This window comes from Natrix helvetica (assembly GCF_964273705.1).
Source record: "Natrix helvetica genome assembly, chromosome: 1".
Taxonomy (NCBI): Eukaryota; Metazoa; Chordata; class Lepidosauria; order Squamata; family Natricidae; genus Natrix; species Natrix helvetica.
This window is the reverse complement of record NC_138548.1, coordinates 252,060,034-252,085,984: the sequence shown is the minus strand read 5'-3', so window position 1 is coordinate 252,085,984 and position 25,951 is coordinate 252,060,034. Positions and strand designations below refer to the sequence as shown.

Sequence of the window (25,951 nt, the reverse complement as noted above, 5' to 3'; positions counted from 1 at the left end):
TCTCCGGGTGCCGTCCACTAAGCAGTGCCAACGGGCGGCACCTAGGAGTAGAGCCTTCTCTGTGATGGGCCCAACCCTCTGGAATGACCTCCCCCCCGATATCAGAACCACCACCGACCTTCCCTCCTTTCGACGAAAACTGACGACTCACCTGTTCCGTTTAGCCGGGCTGGACCATTCATAACCTTATTATACCTCCTGGCAGATATATTTTAACTGGGTAATTTTAATTGGGTATTTTTTAGGATTGCTGATATACTGTTTTTATTTGCTTTACCTGTACAGTGTCGTATTGCCTCCTCTTCTATGTTTTTATGTTTGTATGTTTGTATTCCATTTTATCTGTTTTATTTGACTGTACACCGCCCCGAGTCCCTTTGGGGAGAGGGGGCAGTATAAAAATCGAAAATAAAGGTAAAGGTAAAGGATAGGCCCTCATCTGCTTCAGTGTATAAAATGACTTGGGCCAAAACTGGTAAGAGATAAGCATCTATTACTTTTGCATATGGACATGTACTCTCTCACACATATATTATTATTTGGAAATATGTTTAACTAAAGGAAACTGTAAATAGATTAAATCTCTTAATTTGTTAGGGCGTGGGAAGTGTGGATAAAAGCATGAAGGAAAGTCTTTGAAATCTTTGGATTAAGAAGGAGGTGACTTAACAGACCTTTAATTCCCATCCTGATGTTGAAGAAGTCACAAATTACAATTTTCTAGACATGTGCTGAGTAGAATATGTCTCGTTTATTAAGTCTGGGACATACCCCTTGTTAGGTTGCATTGTTTTCTCTCTGAAAGAGTGATGCAAGCCATAGATAAAGCTTTTGTTTTGCAGCTGGCCTGGTTGTTGCCTTGTGACTCCCTTCAAGGATTACTCAAAACAACAACAACAGATTGTTTTATAGAATTGAGAAGGGCAACAAAGGCCTTTATTGAGCTATCTTGCCAATATCAAGAGTGCAGCCATAGGAAGAGTAGTACACGATTGGCACAGAACCATTCAGCTGGCTGAATAATTCCTGAAAGGTCATCAGGGGCCATGTGGCACCATAATATCATCACATTCATGTCATACCCTAATACAACTGTTGAATGACATCGAGTCATAGCAATCGTAACATTGCTTCAGGCTCTGTTGATAGCTTTAAGGAACAAAAGGAAGCTTGGGTTTATTTCCTGGTAATGTAAAATTTCTGAGGTGGGCGGTCTTTGTTCAGGGAGGAATTCTATCAAGGGGGGGAATCTCAGTTTGATAGGTAGAAGTTGTTGGTTACTATAACAACAGTAGCATATCTATTTGGGTGCTCACATGTTCCTTGTTCCAGTTTCTAAATATAATCTTAATCTCACATGGTATATCTGGTGCCATGGAAACCAAATGTTCTATAAAGTTGCAAGAAACAACTAAAATTTCAGCTACATGAGAACTAAGAGTGCTGAGGAATGATGTGGACATTACCACTGTGATAAAATTATTCTTCACTTCCCACGTGGGTCCGCAAAATATTGGTTATTTGGGGGGAGGGGAGAGAAAGAGATTTCTTGGGTCATGTGACTTTCCCTGGATTGTTTTTTATTGGATTTGGTCAACAAACAATACATTTACATAGTTGTCCATGTATTGTTTGTAATGTGTTGTATTACAACATGAGACAAATGCCACACTATGTCATAGATATGCTATCAGTATTGATCATTTATGTTATCAGAGTAATAAGAAGCTGCTTTATATTGAATCGGAGTATCAGCTTCCATAGGCCAGGATTCACAATACTTGATTGGTTTTTCTTTTTCATTCTTGCCCCTGTAGTAGTTTTCTATTTGAAGGTGCAGAAGTGTGCACATTCTTAAACTAATACTTTTTTGAAGCACCTTTTGATTTCAGTTTGTTTTTCAATGGAATTATACAGCTTACAGGTTATATGAAAGAAAAAAGCAGCCCCCAGTGGTAAAAAATCTGAAGTGATGTATCTTGGTTTCATTTTTTTATTTTTGCAGTCTAATGGCTAATGGCTTTACTATGTTAGCTAAAGTATAACTTCTTTAGACAGCCTTCACCACCAAAATTAAGATAAATGTTACATATTGTTTGAAAGCTTTAGTTATAGTGAACCAAACAATCCGGTACATAAAGGGCTGTGAGATGTTTTGGTTTGTGTTTATAGCTTTTTAAACAGTTGAACCTAAAGTTTCAGATTTCAGTGATCAGCCTGGTAGTATGTGTTCTTTTTCTACAGATTAGTAACATGTATATGTATATGTGCTTTGCACATACATATGTACACCAAGGTGAATCTCAAAATTAAGCCCTACAATAAGGTCAAACAGTGCTTTCCCCTTCCTGATTTTCAGAATTGTTACCATAAAAATAAACCAGAAATTGTTGTAATGGTAACATTTTTGTAAAAAACATCCGGTGATATGAAGCACTTTGTATTCGTCTTTTGTATTAGTCAGTATAAGATGTGGGAGCTTCTGTTCTCTTTTCCTGTGTGTATGTTTTCCATTTTTATATCTTTTTTGTAAATAAAGTTAAAATGACTTGAAATATTTAACCATTTAAAGTTTACTCTTCCATAATGCTCGATAAAGTAGAATGTGGGTTGGACAGCATCATCACCAAATGGCTGACCAACTGCATTTAACGTGTAGTCCTCAATGGAACTGCATCTACATGGAGGGAAGTATGCAGTGGAATACCCCAAGACTCTGTTTTAGGCCCAGTACTCTTCAACATCTTTATCAATGATTTGAATGAGGGAATAAGTGGGGAACTCATCAAATTTGCAGATGACACCAAGCTGACAGGAATAGCCATCACTTCAGAAGACAGGCTTAAGATACAGAAGGATCTTGACAAACTTGGACATTGGGCACTATCTAATAAAATGAAATTCAATGGTGAAAAGAGTAAGGTTCTACATTTAGGCAAGAAAAGCGAAATGCACAGGTACAGTATAGGTGATACCTTCCTCAATAGTAGTAACTGTGAGAGGGATCTTGGAGTCCTAGTGGACAACCATTTAAATATGAGCCAGCAGTGTGCAGCAGCTGCCAAAAAGCCAACACAGTACTAGGCTACATAAACAGGGATAGAATCAAGATCGCGTGAAGTGTTAATACCACTTTATAATGCTTTGGTAAGGCCACACTTGGAATACTGCATTCAGTTTTGGTCGCCATGATTTAGAAAAGATGTGGAGACTCTAGAAAGAGTGCAGAGAAGAGCAACAAAGATGATTATGGGACTGGAGACTAAAACATGAAGAACGGTTGCAGGAACTGGGTATGTCTAGTTTAATGAAAAGAAGGACTAGGGGAGACATGATAGCAGTGTTCCAATTTCTCAGGGGTTGCCACAAAGAAGAGGGAGTCAAACTATTTTCCAAGGCACCTGAGGGTAGAACAAGAAGCAATGGGTAGAAACTAATCAAGGAGAGAAGCAACTTAGAACTGAGGAGAAATTTCCTGACAGTTAGAACAATTAATCAGTGGAACAGCTTGCCTCCAGAAGTTGTGAATGCCCCAACACTGGAAGTCTTTAAGAAGATGTTGGATAGCCATTTATCTGAAATGGTATAGGGTTTCCTGCCTAGGCAGGGGGTTGGACTAGAAGGCCTCCAAGGTCCCTTCCAACTCTGCTATTGTATTGTATTATGATGCTTAGGGCTTCTTCTTTTTTAAGGATTTCTATTGAAAAGAATAAGATTGTGAGGAATAGGTAACCTTTTTAATTACTTCACTTCAACTATGGGATATAATTGAGACTAGCATGAAATATTTAACATATAAATACCTTATATCCATAAGATGATGCCTATTTAGCTAAGAAGCATTTTGCTCATTATATGTAGAAGCAACACTGAATCGGCATTTAGTGGATGTTCAGAAGAGAATAGTATACCAATGATTCCAGTGTTTCCAAATATTTGTTGTATTCATAATTAAATGTTTAAGTAAAAGGTTTAAAAAGGTAAAGAAGTCCCTGCATATTTTACTCTGCTAGTCATTGCTGACTATAGGGGGCAGTGCTCATCTCCGTTTCAAGGCCATTGAGGCAGTGCTATCCAAATATACATTTCCACAATCATGTAGCCAGCATAACATCACAGAACAATGTTACCTTCCCGTCAAAGTGGTACCTATTTATCTACTTGTATTTGTATGCTTTGGAACTGCAGTTGGCAGGAGCTGAGGCGATGATGGGAGCCCACCCCGTCGCGTGGAACTCAGATCTGGAACCTGGGCTGCTGGCTTTCCAGCTGACTAGCCCAGCATCTTAACCACTCAGCCACCATGCCACCCCTAAATGTTTTAAGTATAGTATGTAAATTATTAGCGCATGTAAATTATTAAATGTTTAACTGCTATGGCTATTAAAAAGCATTGTTTTGTGCTAGCAATATTTCACAGTTCTAGAGTATTGTATTGCCTACACATCTCTTTATATCTAGAGTTATTTGCAGAATTGGCCTTGGATGCTAGTGAACTCTTAGGATTAGCTATCTCATAGTGCAAAATATATTCCATTTATGAATACACAGATGTTTCCTCTTTAGGATCCCTGTGCTCTATGAGGGGTTTCCTGTAAATGAGAAGCATTTTTTCTGTTGAGCAAGTGTTGAACTTTCACTGTGAAGGGTATCCTTTTCAAGATAAATCAGGAAATCATGTGAAACCATTTCCGTGGCAGATTCATCTGAAGAATCAGCATATGCAGCATTAGTCATTGTCATGACTAGTTCATTTTATAGAACAAAATGTTATAAAGTGTATCAATCTGATACTGACCAAGCAGAATACTAATGGGTATATACGATAAAATCATTATTAAATTAAAGTATGACACAACCACTGGGAGTATAGCCTTCATGGAGTTTTTTTGTTCTTGTTTATAATGTGGATGAATAAAAATAAAAGGGAGAATATAAAAAACACCAGAATATTTAAAAAAAACACCAAAAGCCTCCTTTTTTGGGCAGGATATTTTTAATAGTTGGTGGAATGATCACTGATAAGGCAATTTCTCTTCCCAAATTAATGATTTAACACTAGGTAGAGATGATAAGATAGCTTTGGAGGCTTTTTATCTCTCTTTTTCTTCTTTTTTGTTGTAGAAAGTTACTTTTGATTTTGAGCTGCCAGACATGACTATCATTTAAATAAATTGATGCTAAAGTATCTTCTCTATGGGAAACACATCAAATGGGATCTCATGTTACATTTGAAATTTCAATTGAAAAGATTGGTTGATTGATTTGATTTATAAGGTGTTTGAGTTGTTTCTCCTTCCTAAATTCCTGTTCCTGATTTCAAAATGATCATGTACAAGTCTTTTAAAAAATCAAAACAAATCTCAGTTGGAAAATACACTGTCAATATGATAAACCTGGCAAAGAGATAAATATTTTCAAGAGGTTTAAAACAGAAGTTTACATTTGTCAGGAAAGGAAAATAGCAGTTTCTGACACAGTTCACACTGAATTTTTGAAATGTGGAAACTGTAACCAGCATAAGATGATGTACATCTTGTGCATATTGAATCAACACCTGAAGTTATGGAATTGTTGAGTGTTAGGCAGTGGTGGGATCCGCCCGGTTTAACAACCAGTTTGATGATCGTGCAATTTGCTGCACGCGCATGCATCAGTGGTGGGTTGCCAATTTTTCCACTACCGGTTTGGGTGCACTCCCGTGCGCATGCAACACTTCTGCACATGCGCAGGAGAGTCCGGGCAGGCGGGTGGAGCCTCCCGCCACAGCTATTACCGATTTGGCCGAACCGAGCTGAACCAGGAGCAACCCATCACTGTGTGCGCAGTTTGAAGAAATCTTCACTTGCAGGTTTCTTCGGAGGAGTAACTCTGCTCTGCCTCATGAATCAGCTGAGAAGTTAAAGTAGGAAAATAGTGTGGGCGTGTGGGTGGCCCATCTGATTGTTGGGGGTTCACCCGACCTGGTCCGAACCAGTAGAATCCCATCCCTGGTGTTAGGTTGGTAGCATCTTTCCGACCTTTGTCTTCAGCTCTTTTGTGTCTTAAGAATACGCCTGTTAACAGTGGTGGGTTATGACTGGTAAGCCCTGGTATGGGCGTACTGGTGCCTGCCAGGAGCACCAGGTACCGTTCTGGTACAGTGCTCCGGAGGGCCCACCCGCCCACCCCCGCGCCTTACCAGTATTTGAAGTTTTCGGGGCTTCCATGCATGCACACGGAGCATACCGTGCCTGCGCGACACTCTGATAAGCAGCTGGAGCATTGCAGAGGTGTAGCGGAGCATCACAGGCAGTAAGTACACATGCGCGCGCTGCACACATTCAAGTGGTGGGCGCCCAGCCCCGTTGCACTGTACCAGTTGCAACGGGATCCGGAACCCACCACTATGCTGATAGTACGTTTATAACAGTTCAGACTTTTAGTATCACTGTAATATAATATATTGACGAATTGGACATTTATCCAGAAAAATTAATGCATTAAATTAAAAGATCTACAAACATTTTTTTCAGGAAGTGTGGAACTCAAGCTTGTGCTACAATATACTGTATCCTTACATTCTGTGATATCACTTTAATTCAAGGCCATTGTCAACAGCTAGTTTCTCTAAAAGATTCTAAGCAGGACTATACCTATACTATGTTATAACACTAGTTATGTATTGACGTTAAAAAGTCAATTCACGATGGCAGAAAGCAGTATGTTCTCTTTCTCTTGTATAAAAAGGCAATGCTGTAAACATTTTTGTTCACCTTTCCTCTTTTGGAAAATAGTGGAGGTAAGGGCCCACTTCAGGACCACATAAACAAACATAATTCATCCTATATTTGCTAGGTCTTGCATTCTTACAGTGCCCACTGAATCATGTGATGGGGTTTAATTTTGCAACACTGTTTTGAAGTTGGGTTATTCTGAGTACAAAGACTTGGCTTTATATGAAGTCAGGGGAAAAGATTGTAGGGAAACAGACAGGCTATACAAAGGGACAAGGAAGCTGGGACCGGACCAAGGAAAGCTGGACAAAGCCTGTCTGTATATAGGGAGCACTAGGTCAGTGATACAGACCCTTGCTTTGTGCTCTCCATCACCTACACAGACATTTGAAAATTGGCAAGACTTCCACTAGCTTTCCCATCTGGAAAGTCTCTAGAATGCACCCTTTTGATTTCCAAAGAACAGAGTGAAGTGCTGAAATGTGTTGATCATAAAAAGAGATCCCTTTAAGTAGTTTGCTCTTCCTCTTGAGTTTTCACATAAGGCATTGGCTGTTTAATTGTGCCTGGACAGCAGAACAGGCAGTGGGTAATTTCCGTCCTCATCTTGCAAACAGAAGGGAAGGTTTCAGTCAGTTCTGCTTGGATCATAGATTCTACAAGATGTTTGGCAAAACCTCCCATTGGTAAGATGGCATTCTGTAGGGGTAAAATTGATTCATTGAGAAATTTTGATTTGATATGTTTATAGAAGATGATTAAGCTTGAAATTTAGTCATACCTATACTTTGGGACACAGTTTTTATCTGAGTTTTTTTCACTCTGCATGGATTTGGGAATTGCAGAAGACCTCGATCAAATTCTGAGAGTCATCACTCTAAGCTATTTAGTGGTTCTGATTAAAACAGACCGCGCTGTATGAAGGGTCAGGATGTATCTAATTTTATTACTTGTTAGAAACAGCACGTTTAAAGGTGTATCTTTAATGCGGGCTTAGTGCAGTGTCCATTAAACCCTTATAAAGAGCTGTCTAAACATTGCTGAAAGAAGTAGACATAGGCTTTGTAAAACAAGCTAAAGATCTTGCTAAATAATGATGATGAAAAAAAAATGTTGGGATTGTGTGGGAGAGTGAATTCTTTGTGTTTGGGAACATGTAACAAATTGGGGCAAATTTGTGGGTTGGCAGGAAGCTGCCGAGTATGATTAAAGCAAAATATGTCCTTGGACTCCTAGAGCGAAATCCTGACGGTTGAGATTGATGGTGGGAGGGCAATATTCTGTATCCTTTTAAAACAGATTGTGTCAGAAGAAGCTAGCTGACTTTTAAAATATGCCATAGCGGCATTGTTCATGCAAAACACCCATATCATATTCCATGCGCTCCCTAACCCCCTCCCGTCCCAGAATTCTACTAATATGCAAAGAACAGAGGAAATACTGTTAGACCTCCACATAGAAAACTGCACCAAAAAAATGACTGTGTTACAAACAACAGAAGAATCTTATTTTCTGTTCTACATAGTAGATTCACAATCCATTTCTTCATGAAGTATGGACTGTGTGCAGGAATAGGCATTATCAGACTGCATTTACAATAGCTAGTTCATCTTCTGGGACTCGCTGTGAGGATTTCAGTGTTTATATATCCAATTGTTATAAACAATGCTTTTGGCACACATCGTTCTCTCATTTTATTGTAAACATTATTACTTAATGGACAAATTCCTCGGTGCCTCTTTGATGCACAATTCAAGGGCTATTTTGAGGGAGAAGTGAGAAGGGAATTCTTCTGATATTCAACTCTTAGGCATCCTATGTTTTTTTTTTTATAGAGATTTGTGCTCATGACCTAATGAGGCTATTTCCAAGAACAATTGGAGAAGCTCTCTGTGAGATTTGTACCGAATTGCTCTGTGAGGGAGATGGGTGGCTTCCAAATGTGATAAACAAACAAACAACTTAGCAGTTATATGTGAACATTCCACAGTAGAATTATAATCAATTCTTGTAGAACGTGCTATTCCCATTTTTGCCTCTAACTGAAAGATTCATTCTGGGTGCAAATTAAATGAAAGCACTGATGTATGTAAGGGAGATGGATGAATCATTATGTCCTCCAAAGTTCTTTTTGCATTCAGAATAAAAAGTCTCAATGTTTTAATCTTGGAACACTTTTTCAGAGGTAATTTAAACATATATGTACATTTCCAATACTTCACCAATACTGCCGGGTAACCTCAGCCAGGATCTACATAGTGAGTAGTAAATAAATCTTGTAGATAAGAGTAATTCCCAGGCTCATTTGAATCCAGAAACATCGTGGCTACATTTTTAGGGTCGACTGATAATGTTAATTGAAGAATAACTTTTTAAAGAGAAACCATATAAGCAACAGCCCTATATCGTTCCTCTTGTAGTTGTAATTTTAAAAAAAAATAGTGTATAACACGCCATTGTCATATTGATGATTGTTCTTCCCTTCATCTTGTAAGATGATACCTTCCTGTACATTTGAATAGAAGAAAGAGACTTGCAAAAACAGTCTGTTTTTGTCAACAGCTGAGCATCTTCTAAAAGTCACAGACTCTGTTCAACAGTACATGTGTTGTGTATTTGCCTGGATTCTGCTTGAAGCAGAAACCTTCCACAAGTTTGTTTTTTTAAGTTCTACACTGCTGCTTCTATAGCCCTCCTTGGAACACCAATTATTTTCTTCAAGCTGGCTGATGTATAGTTTAATTTCTTGGCAAAAAGTAGCAGCCCCACATGATGCTGTTATGGAAAGCAGCATATGGACAGATTGGATATGTGTAGAAATGAGTCTTTCTGAAGAAAGCTAAATTGTTCACTTTTTGCATGGACAGATGTACACAGATGGGTGCTAAGAGAGGGTGCAAAATTTCAATTACTGAATAAGTAGACAGATTTATTTTCGTGATTCTAACTGGACAGTGCTGTAGCTTTTTTAGGCTTGATTTTGCAGTTATAGATTGTCATGCAGCCGTGACTGCTTCCAAATACACTGCTGGGATTCCAGAATATGGATGGAATGATGACCTTATCACAAGAGGTTCCAAACTCAGCATTATTGTTGTTCGTTTTCCTCCCACTGGCCAATTCCATTTTCTGTTGACAAAAAATGAAAGAGGGCTTAAGGGTACTCTATTAAAGTGTTCTTTAGTATCCCACCTACTTGGTTTCAGGAAAGAAAGCCTAATTCTTCCAGTTGTCCATAAAAGGACTTTAGGGAATGTGGGGTGGACTCTTCTTATCAACCCAAAGCAGGGGTGAAATTCAGCAGGTTCTGACAGGTTCTGGAGAACCAGTAGCATAAATTTTGAGTAGTTTGGAGAACTGGCAAATACCACCTCTGGCTGGCCCCAGAGTGGGGAGAGAATGGAGTTTTTGAAATATCCTTCCCTCTGGAGTGGGGATTTTGCAGTATCCTTCCTCTGCCACCCCCACCAAGCCACGGCCACAGAACCGGTGGTAAAAAAAAATGAATTTCACCACTGACTCAAAGAGTTTGCTTAGTGTCAAATTGTTATAGTACCATATAGTACCTGAATATTCCTCTGCAATCCTCATCCCCTCCAATGTATATTTATTTGATTTATATCTTTGGTTTCTTTATATAATTTATGATGGCATACATAATGCACCATCCCCACAACAATAACCATATGAGGTGGGTTGGGCCGAGGGAGACAGGGAACAGGTAGCCCAAAGTCATCCTGATAGTTTCTGTGCCAGAAAGAGGACTGGAATTCATAGTGTCTGTTTCCAGTTCAGCATTTTAACCACTAAACTAAATTGGCTCTCATCTTAAAAAACTTTTCTATGTGAATATTTATTACAGACATTTTAATACAAAAGTTCTGTCACAGTAGCTCATCATTTAAAAATTAATAGTACAATAACAACCAAAACAGTAACTATAGCCACAAATCTTTATAATAATCCTTGAAAGCTGAGAAAGCAGTATAAAATATAGTGAAGCATTAGCCTAAAATTAGTCAGATAATACTCCGAAATAGATCAAGAACAATAATTAAGCCAAAAATAAGACTTTAGAGAAACATCTTTAGGCATTAATGATAGTAACAACAACAGCAACAACAATGCTAAATACATTTCTTGAGGGAGAAGTCTGTACATGAAAAGCTTCTTCTTGTGTAATGCATATATAAGCTCTACAGGCAAGTTTCCAAACAGTTCCTGAAGGTACAAGTATTCCATCAAGTAACTCAGTGCCAAATTGCTACAGAAGTTAAAACCAGTTGAAAATATGTGGAAAACAAGAGGCAGGTAGAGCACTCACATAACATTGGCATGTCATCTTCCAAAAACCTTGCTTACAACATAAAGCCTCTCACCCAATGACTAGTAACCATCTGAATGAACTGATTACTTAAAAGCCTTGCTTTTGGTTTAATACCCAATCCAGTGTCCATAAGTTTAGAGTTTCTCTAAAAATGGCAGTGAGGTAGGCTCACAAATTCATTTTTTTATATATTATCTCTTCCCTCTATGCCCATCAGGGGTGAAATTCAGCAGATTCTGACAGGTTCTGGAGAACCAGTAGCAAAAAATTTGAGTAGTTCAGAGAACTGGCAAATGCCACCTCTGACTGGCCCCAGAATGGGGATTTTACAGTATCCTTCCTCTGTCATGCTCACAGAACCGGTAGTAAAAAAATTGAATTTCAGCACTGCTGCCCGTCCTCTGCTCTACCCATGCAGCCAATATTTCCTTTCTGTTGCTATTTGGCTAAGGGAAGAGAAAACAAATCCGGTCTTCCAAAGCAATGTTGTATATATTGGGTGCATAGAAGAATGTCCAGCAGCCATGTTGAAATAAAAACTGAACAGTTTGTTATGGAATTTCCACACAGGTCTTCTGTGACAGGTTGCAGACTACCCTGGACCTGTGTATTTCCAGAATACTAGCAATGTTGGAATGCGGCTAACCTGATTTACAGCATTTTTGACTCAGCCTTGTGTAGGTGAAACCACCATGAAACTGGGTGGGGTTGTTTCTTTGAGGTAGAGTGGCTTCATTTGAAAGGGACATTTTAAATGAAGGAATTCTTTCTCACCCTTCTCCTCAGCTCCCAAATTTTGCATCCTTTAAGCTTGAGAATTCCGCAACTTCCCTTCAGTAGCTCAGGCAAAATAAGCAGATACTTATTTTGTCAAATTCCCCTTGTTTTCATTACTTCTTGCCTGCCTGCTCTTTCCACTGAAGTCTGATCACCTTCAAAATGTTTCTGAGGTTTAGAGAAACTAAAATAGTAATAATGTTGAAGTGACCTTAGCACAGAATGTAAGGTATGTATCCAATGTATCCTGGGGGAGCAATTACTAGTCAATGTACTGTATGCAATGCTGAACCGGATGGACAAAAATTTTACTTGTAAAGTTTCCTATGTGTTAGAGGTAGTTAGAAGAGGCAGTCATTTAGCTTACTACGTAAGACCAATCCATAGATGTAAAACGAAAACAGAAGCTAATGAACTTTATTAAAATCTAAATTTTAATCTCTCTTTCTATCTTCACTGGTGGAAAGTCTTGAAATTCTTCATTGTGGCTCATTCTTCAAGAGCATCCCATATACCTGTTCTACCTGCTTCAGTTCTGCCAATCTGTTTTATGAAAGGAGCATGAACCTATAGCATTAGCACATTCCAGTTGAAGTAAAGAAACCAAATCATTGCCAGGAGCTCAGATTCCAAAGGTGGGTTCTGCTTATGGGAAAGAAGAGAGCATACTTCCACCAGAGAAGCCTAAAACAGTGGAATATATCCGTGGTCACGGTGACCTAGTGGAATCTTTTGTGAATGCCTGACTTATATGGAGTCTTGAACACCTGGTAATGAACAACAGTATTGTGCATAAGAGCAGAACTGAGTCATGTGCAGCACATACCATTCTAATGAGTAATACTGTTAGGCTACTGTGATAATGAGACTTAAGGGCCTTAGTATTATGCCTTTCTTTCCCTGCAGCCCACTCTTGAAGCTGGAGTAGTACTGTAGCTGGTCAGAGAAGAGCTGGCCCCATGTCTCCCAGCTGTAATGGACACAGCCAAAAGCTATTAATGCACAGCTGCTTGTAATCAACTTGGACCAATGCCCAGCCATGTTTCTGCTTTGCAACTTGTTGTTTCTTCCACTGCAGTTGCATAGGGACGTTGTAAGATGATGAGCTGGAAGTCTAATTGGTTTGTTTTCTCCATCCCATTCCACGCAGCCTGGTAAGGGAAAGCATAAGGCTGCTTTATTTCGCATGGCACTTTGTTCCCTTGTTGCTGGGTGCGGTATATGCATTTATATTGTATAATTGCAATAATGGGAATAATGATTGTGGATTTGAAAAAAGGCTGTTGGCTCCACTTGTATATATTGGATCCTTTAATTGTATTTCTTCTTTTGTCACACGGATGATGATTTTCACAATGCTTTGGTACTGGGACTATGCGTGGCATTAGCTTGAGTAGAAGCCTGCTTCTGCCATGAGAATTGCCCTTGCTATCTTCTCTAATGCAATATACTGTGTACCTTTCTGACCTGGATGATCCCACTGTTACCACTTCTCCTGAACAACCAAATCTGCAGAGCAGATTTGGTTGTTCAGGAAGCTGCAGGAAGAGATGTAATTGACACATCAGCTATACCAGTTCTTCTGTTGACTGAATATAATTGGATATAATCTCATAGGTTCAAGTGCTTTGCTATCTCCACAGATTCTCTTGCTTCTGATGCAACTGGGTTCACATCCAACTTCCATCATTTCCTGCCTCTTCCTTTCTCAAATCCGCCATCTATATCTCAATGTTTGTATATTTCAATGACCACAGAAGAAGTTGGACAATATATGATGAATTATGTCTTGAGGATGTAGCAATATACTGTGAGGAGCTTGAGTATTTTCCTGATCATAAAGTGTTAGGTGGATAGAAGCAAAGTGACAATCTTGAGCTTCACTTGCTTTAAATTGTGAATCTGCACGATGGTACTTGTGTTGTTTTTGGAATGCTTGAACACTGGTTTTGGTTGATTTGGAAAGACATGAGCCAGTTTCTTTGTATCTAGCCTAACAAACAGTTTAGGATGAATGTCACCAGCAAAATATTTATATTACTGTTGGTCCCCTGAATTCCTCAGAATGGTTTTATAGGGGCAGCTTTGGTTGCTAAAACTCATCCAGTTGGTGGATTTTACCAACATTGTTGATGCATAAGGATAGTATAAACATAGACAGTGTGTGAACTTGCCTTTCAGGCAGGGCATGAAGTATGTTTCTTTTCCAACCACTATAAGCAATAATATTGTTGAATTGCTACAGTACAGGTTCCACAACATTCCATTATCTTCCCTGTTCCCTCAGAATGTTCCTTTTATGAAAGGCCTGAATAGATTTCTCAATCTGCAGATGGTAAGATAATTGGGATGTTTGGAATTTAAAGTGTATTGAGTGTTCAAACTGCACTATTCTGTTCCCAGGAAATGTTAAGGGTGTGTTTGAATTTCATTCTATAACCTCTTCTGTAAACTCTTTTGAAGATTCTCTGAAAAATCTTGCTTTTTCTGTCATTCTTTCAACAGAAGCCTAGGAAGGTCATTCCTCAAGTTGGAGAAGATTCTCAAAATGGTCATCTTCCACCTGGCTGGCAAAGTTATATGTCCCCTCAGGGGCGAAGATACTATGTGAACACCTTCACCAACGGTAAGCTTCATTTACACGCTAGTTTTATTTGTTTAGAAAACCCTGATCCTTTCCTCTAACATCGAAGGTAGAGAAAACATAACTTAACACTATGAAGAGTAGCCAAACACCTTCTTGTACAAGCCATAAAATAACTGTGCTTTTTGCTGATCATTGTAGACAACCTGATTATCTGCCTTTCTCTAGATTTCCAATCTGTTCTCATATTATTCCCAGAATAAAATCAACTCTCTCTCTTTTTTTGCCAAAGAAAGTGATATCCTCTGTTCTCTTACCAGACTTTCTCTGTACAATTTTGGGACAGAATGTTTTGAAAATGTTCTATTTTCCATCTTGATTTGTGCTAAACCTCTCCTGGACCATATCATTCTAGCAATCACTTTACCAGTTTCCAGAAGTTGTTTGGGCTGCCCTTGGGTATCTGAGTAGGAAACAAGTCTGCTTCTTGCCAAAACTCCAGGTATGGGACATTCTGAACCTCTTTTGATTCAGAGGATTTACTTCTGGAAATTTTTAAAAACTGCCTGCCGGAGTGGTACATACCAGAAGAGGTTCAGTACAGTCTGAAGTTCTGCAAAATATTCCATTCTCAAACTGGTGAATTTTGTATGTCTTACTTTGTTTCCTTCCAAAACTGAAGAGTTTTTACTGGGATTAGGAATTGAATGTAGACAGTAAGAACGAAGGAGCAAAGCAACCATATTTATTTATTTATTATTTTATTTATTCTTCGCACTTCTAGACCGCCCCCTCTCCCGAAAAGGACTCGGGGCGGTGTACAGTCCACACAACAAATAACAGATAATAAATACAAATATAAATATAGATATAAATATACATATGGAGGAGGTTAAAAAATTAAAAGAACTGTACAGAAGAATATGAATATGGCTCTAAAAGCCCTAAAATCAATTAGATTTAAAACAATACCCTTAAAATACCAGTTGAGAATGTATTTCCAGGAGGTAACAGTTGTAACAGTTATAATTATGCCATACTCAAAGCCATTTTGAACAGGGCTGAGTCCAATGGAGCAGTCTACTGCAAAGGAGCTCATATTTTGAATTTATCCACCATTCATCCTTGAAAGCTGAAATATATTAATTGCACAGCAAATGATAATAAAATTTATGCACTCATAGTTGTTAATATTTGTAACAAGTTAATTCAACAAGAAAATGAATCATATTTGGATGAGTTACTTACAGGTGGTCCTTAACCTACTACCACAATTGGTGCCAGAATTTCTGCTGCTAAGTAAGGTGGTTGTTAAGTGAATTGTCCCATTTTAGAACCATTTTTTGCAAATCACTGCAATTGTTAATTGTGTTAAGTGAATTCTGTTTCCCCTATTAACTTTGCTTGTTGGACGTTCACTGGGAAGGTCTCAAATGGTACTCACAACCCCCCCCCCCCCCCAATGCTGCAATTGTCATAAATGCATGCCAGTTGCCAAGTGTCTGAATTTTGATCACATGACTGTGAGAATGCTGTGAGAATAAGCTCTCAATCACTTTTATCAGAGCAGCTGTAACTTTGAACTATCACTTAATAAATGGTTGTAAGTTGATGACTACCTGCATTATGCATCATAGCAGGTGGCAACATCTAGCCAACTTTGGTTGAAAAGCTAAGCAGGACTAAATCCCTTTATAACATAAATGCAAAGCTGTGAAGAAGTCCAAGCTGGGAAATCAGAAAAGGATTCCAGAAGAAGGCAGTGGCAAACAACTTCCATATAGTCTTTAAGAGCCCCGGTGGTGCAGTGGTTAGAATGCAGTATTGCAGGCTACTTCTGCTGACTGCCGTCTATCTGCAATTTGGCATTTCAAATCCTATCAGTCTCAAAGTTGACTCAGCCTTCCATCCTTCTGAAGTGGGTAAAATTGTTGGGGGCAATATGTTGACTCTAAATTGCTTAGAGAGGACTGTAAAGGGGTATATAAGTCTAAGTGCTATTGCTATTGCTAAGAAAACTGATTGGCCATATCCATATAGCCATCAGGAGTCAAACTCAATTCAAGGAAGACTTTATTTGTTTTGTATCTTGCATTTGGGTGTCTAAGAATTGAATGTTAACATTTTCTGGGTTGCTATGCATGCAAATATGCAAGTAGTTATGAAATTATGAAAATATTCAGCATAAATCAAGCTTAGCTAAATCTGCTGCACCTGAAACAGCCATAATAATTATGTGACATTTTACTGATTTCCTGTTTAGAGTCAGACCTGGAAATATTTAAATGCTTACGTTTTATATATTTCCTTTTCAGTTCTCAAGCGACCAAATAGTTTGGATGTTCTTGAACAAAAAATATAAATCATTTTTGAGAGGATAACTCTTGGGGAGAGCAAACTTATAGTTTAGAAGTTCTAAGCAAATGAAAAAGAGCTTGAAATAACTGGTTAAAAAGAATTTAGGAATGTTTTCATAGAGTTTTACACCATAATGGACAGAGCTTAAAAACTTCAGAATCCTTTAATTCCTTTCTTTCCTTTCCCCTTGGGTTCACAGTTCATCTGTAATCATCTCTCTTAGCTTTTTGGGAGCACAGAAGCAGTTTTTGTTTTTCCCTGGAAAGTTAAAAGATTTCACCACTTCCCCATTACAAAAAATGGGGAAACAGAAGTTCTGTTTGCTGCAAGGCAGGTAAATTAATGAAGGGATTAGCACATCAAAGTGATGGAAGAAGTTACAGGTAGGATCATGCAAAACTTTTCAGCAATTTTTTTTATACATGAGGGAGTAGATACGAGACAATACTTGTGAATCATTAAAGCATATGCTTCTTTTCCTAGACTTCAGCATAGCAAAGTGGTGTGCATGCTTATTTCCAAAACAGCAACATGGATTTGAAAAAAATATATGGTTGCTATATAGAGTAGGAAAAAAAGAGCTTTTATGTGCTTCCTCGTGTTTGAAGCACATTGTTTCAAAGGTTTGCACTGTATGTACAGCATACAAGTAGTCATTCATTCAGCAACCATTTGAAATTATGATGGCACTGAATGAAGGGCTTTATGAACTGGACCAAAGTTACGGCTGCTGCATTGCTCCCGTGGTCACGTGATCACATTCTGGGTGCTTGGCAATCACCTACCCTTACGATTGACCACAGGGACACTGCCCGCACTTGCCTATCCTTCCCCCATCCCCCATCATTGAATCCTTTGGGCTTGCCTCTCATCTGGCTGGGTCCCCATAGTCCTTGGACCCAGGTTTGCTGGGTCTCACATATTTAGGCCTCCCCTGCCCTATCACGCCTCCCCACAATAAATACAAAACTAATGACAGTACATGGATTTTATATTTTTCGACATCGGAAATATCTCACATTTTCGCAGATTTATAGCTCTCTTGAAAAACCATGTGATCATACATCATCTTACAGTTCAAGAAACACTGTAAAAAAGGAACAACATCTGCATATCTCTTCACACTGCTACTAACGTGTGGGGCAGTTTTAGTGTTAAATAAAATGGCAAAGTAGACAGCCAGTTTGGTGTAGCATTTAAGACATCAGACTAGAAACCATGAGTGTGGGAGTTCTAGTCCCCACCCCCCACCCCCTCTTAGGTACAAAACCATCTGGATGACTTGGTCCAATCACTTTGTCTCAGCCCTATGAAGGAGGCAGTGTCAAAGCATTTCTGAAAAACCTTGCCAAGAAAACTGAAGGGACTTGCCCAGGCAGTGTCTGAGAACGGCACAATTGTACAGAAGAAAAAAAAAGTGGGAGATACTTATTTTTGCAAAATAGACCATGTAACATCTATGAGTCTGATCCTTATCCATCTTCATGTTATACGCAGATGTCATAATGCAATGTATTCGTTTTTGTTTTCTTCTCTCATTGAAAATGGGTGTGGATGGAACTAATTCTTCTATTTCAACTTGTAATACTACTATTACTACTTCTATTTTCTCCCCTCCTCCTCCCCTTTCTTCTTTCCGAGGCATCTAGAAAAAGCTAAGTGGGTCAGAGCTGATCACTATATGAATGAGACCCCACTAGAAAAACCCAGGACTATAGGCTAGCCTAGAAAAAAAAATGAAATAAAACCATGGGAAATCACTTCCATATTACTGCAGAGAAAACTACATCCATGCTATCAGGAAGTGAAAAAATAATAATGAGGAAAAACAGGAAACAAAATCAAAATATGGGAGTTATTCTAGTTTAATGTCGTCAATGGCAAAGAAACTTCTCAAACAATGCTTCATAGAAAACACAGTGCACAAGTCAGTTGGATGTACTACAGCTTGAGGGTAAATTATCATTGGACATTGAAGACTACAAGTTTGAATCAAACCAGGTACTGAAGTTTCCCCTTAAAAGGGGAGTAGTGTCAACAGTTGACCTGAAATAAGGAAAGTGTGGTATTGAAATTTTTGCAACTATAGTTGTATTGTTGAAATATCATCTATCCCATAGAATAAAGGATATTTTGTAATTACAAGTTCCTTTTGCATCAGTGCAGGCAAAAATTTAACACATTCTTTTTTGGGTTTTCCCTCTTTACGAAGTATTTATTCTTGTTTTGTATCTTAATCAGATTCCATTCTGCAAAATTAAGTGTCACACTCAAGCAAGATTTTTTTTTTCAACATGAGACAAATCCCTAATCCTCATTTTATGTGGAAATTCTGCTTTGTGGACTATCTTTAGCTGTATTTAGGAAAGTCTCCGGAATTTCATCTCAGTCTTGCAACAACCAGATTAATCTTGTCTCGAATTTTAGGGAAGCCTGTTATAAATTATTGTTACATAAATATTTACCATAGATGTTTCTTTTCATTGGAATGGAATCATATGAAATGTTAGCTTTTATACACCTAACACTTCCTATTCTAAGCAAATATAAACTTCACATCAAAGGTAAAGGAAAAATGCTTTCATTAGTTTTGATTAGTGATTAGTTTTTACTTCCTTCTGTAAAGTCCAAATGTGATACTAAATAAAATAAAATAAATATGCTTTTCAATGAGGGTACCTGATATAGAAAAATAGGTAGCTCTAAGTATAACCCATTCTAAATATTACAGTTATTATACAATTCTGATTCTCTATTTGAGATGGAACCAACATTTGTGCATGGAAAGATGGGATATAACCTTCCTAAAACACTTTACTAGTCGTCCAAATCAATGAAATGTTATAATGAAATATATCAAGGCTGGCATTGATAAGAAACATACTTGCCCTGAGCAGGACCATCACCGGGGATACAAATGAAGAGCAAAGATTATACTGTTATCTTGGCAATAAATTCAAAGTATCGCTACATTGTTTTCATGTGGAATAATAATGGGATGTAGGGATATGAAAAAAAGTTGTGGACCAAAGAAAATGAATGTGTGATAGCTTTTCATTTGTTCACCTAAACACAGACAATTGCTCAGCTTTTATCTGAGGAGGAGAAAATCTGGACCACATGTTTAAGTTAAGTTTAAGTTTTATTAGATTTATAGACCGCCCCCTCTCCCCGAAGGGACTCGGGGCGGTGTACAGACATCTCAATAAAAAACCGTATATAAAAATAAATACCCTTAACTTCCCGTAAAATCGAATTAAACAATAGGCTGTACAAAGTGATAAAAATTAAAAAACAACCTAAAAACTCACCCCTAAAAATTTAAAATACAGACTTGAGGGACTAAACTGGGATTAGGCAAGGCCAGCTAAATTTAACAGGTGGGTTTTAAGCTTCTTACGGAAGGAGCAGAGATAGGTGGTTATTCTGATATCGGGGGGGAGGTCATTCTAGAGGGTCGGGCCCATCACAGAGAAGGCCCTGCTCCTGGGCGTCGCCCGCTGGCACTGCCTAGTGGACGGCACCCGGAGGAGTCCCTCTCTGTGAGAGCGAATCGGCCGAAGGGATGTATGGGGCAGGATGCAATCCCGTAAATACCTAGGTCCTGTGCCATGGAGCGCTTTAAAGATGATAGTCAGCACCTTGAAACGCACCCGAAAAGCCACAGGTAGCCAGTGCAGCCCGCGCAGGAGAGGTGTTACGTGGGAGTACCTAGTAACTCCCACAATTGCCCGCGCGGCCGCATTCTGAACCAACTGCAGCCTTCGGGTGCATCTCAGGGGGAGCCCCATGTAGAGAGCATTACAGTAGTCCAGTCGGGACGTCACCAGCGCATGGGTGACTGTGTGGAGGGAGTTCCGGTCCAATAGGGGACGCAATTGGCGCACCAGGCGAACCTGGTGAAACGCCCCCCTTGCCACGGCTGTCACATGGGCGTCCATTTACAGCCGGGCATCCAGGAGGACACCCAAATTGTGTGCCCGATCCACGGGGGCCAGCTGTTCGCCCCCAATGGCCAGTGATGGGACCAACTGGTTGAACCTGGGTGCCGGTAACCACAGCCACTCCGTCTTGGACGGGTTGAGCTTGAGTCTGTTACTTCTCATCCAGATCCGTACGGCCTCCAGGCACCAGGACATCACTTCGACGGCATCGTTGGGGTGATTCGGGGTAGAGATGTACAGCTGAGTGTCGTCAGCGTACAGGTGGTACTCGACCCCGAAACCACGAATGATCTCTCCCAGCGGCTTCATATATGTGTTGAACAGGAGAGGTGAGAGGACCGACCCCTGCGGCACCCCACAAGTGAGCGGCCTCAGGGTCGACCTCTGCCCCCCTGTCAGCACACATTGTGCTCGGCCAGAGAGGTAGGAGGAGAACCACCGCAAAACGGTGCCCCGATTCCATACATCACATAGTGGCAGCTAACACAACATACACAACTTTTCTGGATGTATATACTATCAGGAAAAAGAGCTATCTGAATTTGCAGGATACAATCTGGGTCTGTCACTGGGCTGGAAGTTTTGTCTTTCAAGCTTTTGGACTCTTTAGCGGGAGAGAAGTTCCCTGAAGATGGGCTCCTGCATGAATCCAAAATCTCGGACGACAAAATCTCTGGTCCAGTGACTGACCCAGATTGGGTCCTAAAAACATTATGCCAGGACACGTATATTCACCTTCATTCGTGTCTGAATTTGGTTCAAATAGAAGTACAGGTTCGTCCTTACTGAGAACTTTTCATTTAATGATGGCTTGGAATTATAATGGCACTGAGAAAAGTGATCTGTCTTTGAAGTTGCAACTCTTGCACCATTCCACAGCCATGTGATCATGCTTACAACCAACGGCAGCATTTTGTTGGTTACATGATCACAATTTGCTACTTTCCCAGCCAACTTCCAGTGAGCAAAGTCACCAGGGTAAGCCTGTTTTGCTTAACAATATGGTAAAAATGGTCATAAAATTGTATCTGGTCACATGAGGAATTCTTGATTTCCACTTTGCTTAATGCTCAAAATTCATTTCCCAATTTTTGTCATAAGTCGAGGACTACCTGTAGATAAAGAAAGTGAACAATAGGCTCCTTTCTGTATTCTGTATTCCTAAAATGCAGTCACTTTCATGGGGGTGGGTTTATCTCTTGAAGGAAATCTTAAGAGGATAAAATATTTGACTGCAACATGAGACTATACAGAGGGGAGCTTAGTCCCCCTCCCACCCCAAATTCTTGTTAAGATAAGACCATTTTTCAGATTTTGTTGGGTTATCAACTACGGTTAGGGACAGCATTTCAGCTATAAATTAACTATGACTTTCTAGTTAGGAACAAAGAACATAATTGCAAAGTGAAATATATATTTCATCAGATTTTATGCAGCTTTATTTTCAAAGAAGTTTGAACTTTAAAATTAATAAACGTCCAATGAATTTTATCTCAGAAGAAGTGCCCTGTGACACTGAGGAAAGCAAAATATGTGCTATACACTTTAAAAAAAATATTATAGCACTGCATTACAAACAATAGGTTGAATTCGGGCCAAGTGATGCTTAAAGTTAGAGCTAACGAAACTAGTGGGACTTTAGTGATGATTAACTTTTCCCATGGACTTAAATCAATACACACTAAGCATGACTTTGTCTGGAGTCAGCCTGGAATGTATTTGCTCTAGGGGGTTATTCCTAGCCAGAGCCTGGCATTCAATATGCTAGACTGGTTAAAAGTTGCATTGACTGGTTGAAACATAAATACAGAGGCTGGGGAAAGGGGAGAAAAGACAAATTATGTATAAACGAGAACTTGGGGTTTTTTCCTTTAAGGTTTTAAAAGAGAAAAAGGAAGTTGGTTTTCCTAACTGGTACAAATATAGATCTTTTATTCTCTGGGGAGCATTACTTTGTTCCCCTGTTATGAGCTGCTGTAAGTGAAATCTATAAATCGCTGTAAATTAAAGCTGGATAACAACAAACATAAATTGCAAAATTATCGTGTAGCAATTCTTACTGCATCAAAATCTTTTGGCCTGATGTTTAATGAGATCTAGCAATTCCGGGTGGAATAATTTTAGATGCAACAATTATCACCCATTTAGCATGAACAGTGTAGTAAAGTTTTGGAGATTTCATCTTAAGTGTAAGCACATTGAAAATTAATTTAGAGTTCACATTGACCTGTAATTAAAATATTACCTTCCTTTCTGGATTTTTTAACAGTAATTATATTTTTCTTTTATCGCAAGCAGCTGAAAGTATAGGAGCATTGAAAATCAACTTTATAAATATTATTCATTTAAGATGTGAATTGCTGGAAATAAAGCTCGAAGTTGGATTGTAAGCTTTGATGTATCTTGAAAGGCACCTTTTAAAGTAGTGTTTGGAGTTCCATGCAAAATTGGAAAGTAGAAACCTTTGCTCTCTTGCAGCCAGGCAGAATGAGGGTTTGAAAAACCTGTATATTCTAGATTTTGATTCTAAATACATAAATACTGAATTGTTTGATAATATAGTTAGTCCTTGATTTACAACCATAATTGAATTATGGTTGTAAGGCATGCCAGCAGTGTTCAGCAGGTCACCACAGGTCTGCACCTAATTTTATAACCTTTTTTCACTAGTTGTTAAGCAAACATCATGGTCATTAAGCAAATCCATTGTCCACAAAAAGCTTCTTCTTTTTGCCAGAAACTGGAAATAAACCTCAATTTCTAGTAAAAGAAAGAAAAGAAATTGTGGTCACCTATTTGTTGGATGCTGGAAACATCTGTAAATACTGACCAGTTGCTGAGCATTTAATCATCTAACTCTGGTGCAGGTGGCAACTTTGAAAGTTGCTATGCAACCAGTCATAAATCAAGGACTACCTGTACAACTCAGATGATAGATTTTACTAAGTTATTGATAGTAGTAAACTGAGTGCTAGTAATAGAAGGATGATATAAAAGCAGTAAGTTTTTTTTTTAATAGCCAAAATTGATGCAATAGAAAATACAGGGGCCATTCAGCTCAATAATTAGAATTTTCATATGATTAGAATAAGCAGCTGTTAGATAGAAAATACAAGTGGATTTCTCTGCATTATTTTGGGCGCAGTGGCAAGTGAATTGTTTTCATTCTGCTACGGTCTAACTCTTATTTGCCATCTACTGGGAGCTGCTTCCAAAGGAGAACCTCAGAGTATGTTAATTCCAGGTTTTCATAAAAGTCATATCAGCACTCTCAGTTGAGCTCGGGAAAGACTTAATCAGAGAACATTGCTGCTTGCGAAGGTACTGAATGTCCCCAAGAACGAATCCTTATTAAAAGCCAGGCTATTCCTTTTGGGAGAAGATGAGGTTTCTGAACAACCCTTGAAAGACAGTTTCATCTTCAGCACATTCAACCAAGGCCCCGTACCATAACATTTGTCCCTGTGGTGAAATACTACATGGATGTTGCTGCACTGGAGTGTGCCCCACTTTTCAAACAAAGTCACACAGGAAGACTTTCAAATTCTTTTACAGAGCTGGTTCCTTGTGTCTCCCATCACAAAATATACTTTGCTGCTGGTGGGAATTTGATTCATGTTCCTGGTCTACTATGGTTGTGGGATGTTTTCAGTGACTTCTGGTTCTTTGCAAAGGCACTGAAAGGAAAATTTTACTTTTTTTTGGCAAAGGGCTAGAATGCTAGATCTGTTCCTCACAGCATGCCATGGGTGTTTAGAGGATTGAACAAGGAAATAATCTAATGTTCTTTTTCTGTTCCTTCTTAATCCAAGGTTATTTCAAACTTGGCAAAGAGGTCCAAACCAAAGTCTCTCTCTTTGACATATGATATAAATCTAAAGGGATGGAGTGTATTGAAATATTTCTCTATCATGTTTCCAAACATCTATTTTCCTTCCACATTCCCTTATATTACAAATGCACTGAAACTACTACCAGCATGTTTTTGTTTCTAAAACAGGCAATCCTCGAATTATGACCATATTTGGGGATGGAATTTTAGTTGTAAATTGAGGCGTTCATAAGTTGAGGCATCCATATGACTGGACCTGATTTTGTGACTGTTTTTACACTGGTTACTAAGTGAATCAGGCATTTGTAAGTACAAGTCATATGGTTAAAGGAATCATGGTTAAGGGAACTATTAAATAAATTCATTCTCCCAACTGGGCTTTTTTTTTGCTGAAAATTGGCAATAACCCCCCCCCCCCCGGTAAACCAGCAATAAAAATCTTACCAATCACAGATATGTGACTGTGGGATACTGCAACTGTTTGTAAATATGAGCCAGTTGCCAAACACTCAAAATACAGTCATGTGACTGCCCAGGGGAAAGGGGGACAGTGCGACATTTTTTGACCAGAAGTACATTATGGGCCGAAAAGCACTAGGTTACTCCAAATAGTTCTTAAGCGATCAGTCATAAGTTGAGAACTACTTGTATATAATTCTGCTATTGAGGAACCTGACAGTACATGATCAGAGGTGGGTTGCTGCCGGCATTGCTGCCAGTTTGCTGCGTGCATGTGAAGTTGATTGTAAATTGTTCTGCGCATGCGCAGAAGATGAAAAAATTATTAAAAACCATGCTGGCAGCAGCAACTAGGAAACCGGTTCGGGGCCATAGCCAGTTTGGGTTCCTGCCGGTTTTGCAACCAAGGCCAAAATACCACTACCAGTTTGCTATAGTGTGAACCTATAGCAACCAACCTCTGTACATGATATAGACACAATTGTCTCTGATGTGTCAGAACCTCTCCTGGAAACTTACGTACTTTGTACCCAAGAAAGAGAAAAGACACTCCTTTCACAGAGTGTGGGGATCTCATGCTTAGTGCTGATGTATTTGCTTCAGGGGTGGCTTCCTGCTGGTTGTAACCGGTTCGGTAGAAGAGGTTCCACAAATCTACCAGCGGCATAGCACTGGAATGCTTGGCTCGCTCCTCCCGCCCAACGTGATCTCCTTTCATTCTCTGTCTGCCTCATTCACTCATTCGGGAAGCAGAGAACGAAAGGAGATCGCATAGCCGAGGGCAAAGGAGCCTGCAGCCTCCTTCATTCAAACGTTCAGGCAGTGTGGGGGGCTTTTTCGGACACCTTCTTCAAAGGCGTGCAAGAAAGCCCCCCCTCATTGCCCGAATGTGTCCCGGAACTGCGTCACGAGGTAAGGGAAGCAGGTCTTGGGAGGGAGGGAGGGACAGACAGA

General features: G+C 39.3%; 2 protein-coding genes across 3 annotated transcripts in view; one reads left to right on the top strand and one right to left on the bottom strand.

Moving 5' to 3' along the window:
* Positions 1-3,074, bottom strand: part of LOC309382444 (uncharacterized protein) — a 348,957-nt gene extending 345,883 nt beyond the window's left edge. The window contains exon 1 of the mRNA XM_081933948.1: positions 3,028-3,074. The gene's annotated coding sequence lies outside the window, so the exon portion shown is untranslated. The remainder of the gene's footprint in view (positions 1-3,027) is intronic.
* The window catches only part of GAS7 (growth arrest specific 7), a 154,207-nt gene that overhangs the window by 67,399 nt on the left and 60,857 nt on the right, over positions 1-25,951 (top strand). For both annotated transcript variants that reach the window (XM_081933950.1, XM_081933949.1), the window contains exon 2: positions 14,326-14,446. In XM_081933950.1, coding sequence (XP_081790076.1) covers positions 14,326-14,446 — 121 coding nt within the window. The remainder of the gene's footprint in view (positions 1-14,325; positions 14,447-25,951) is intronic.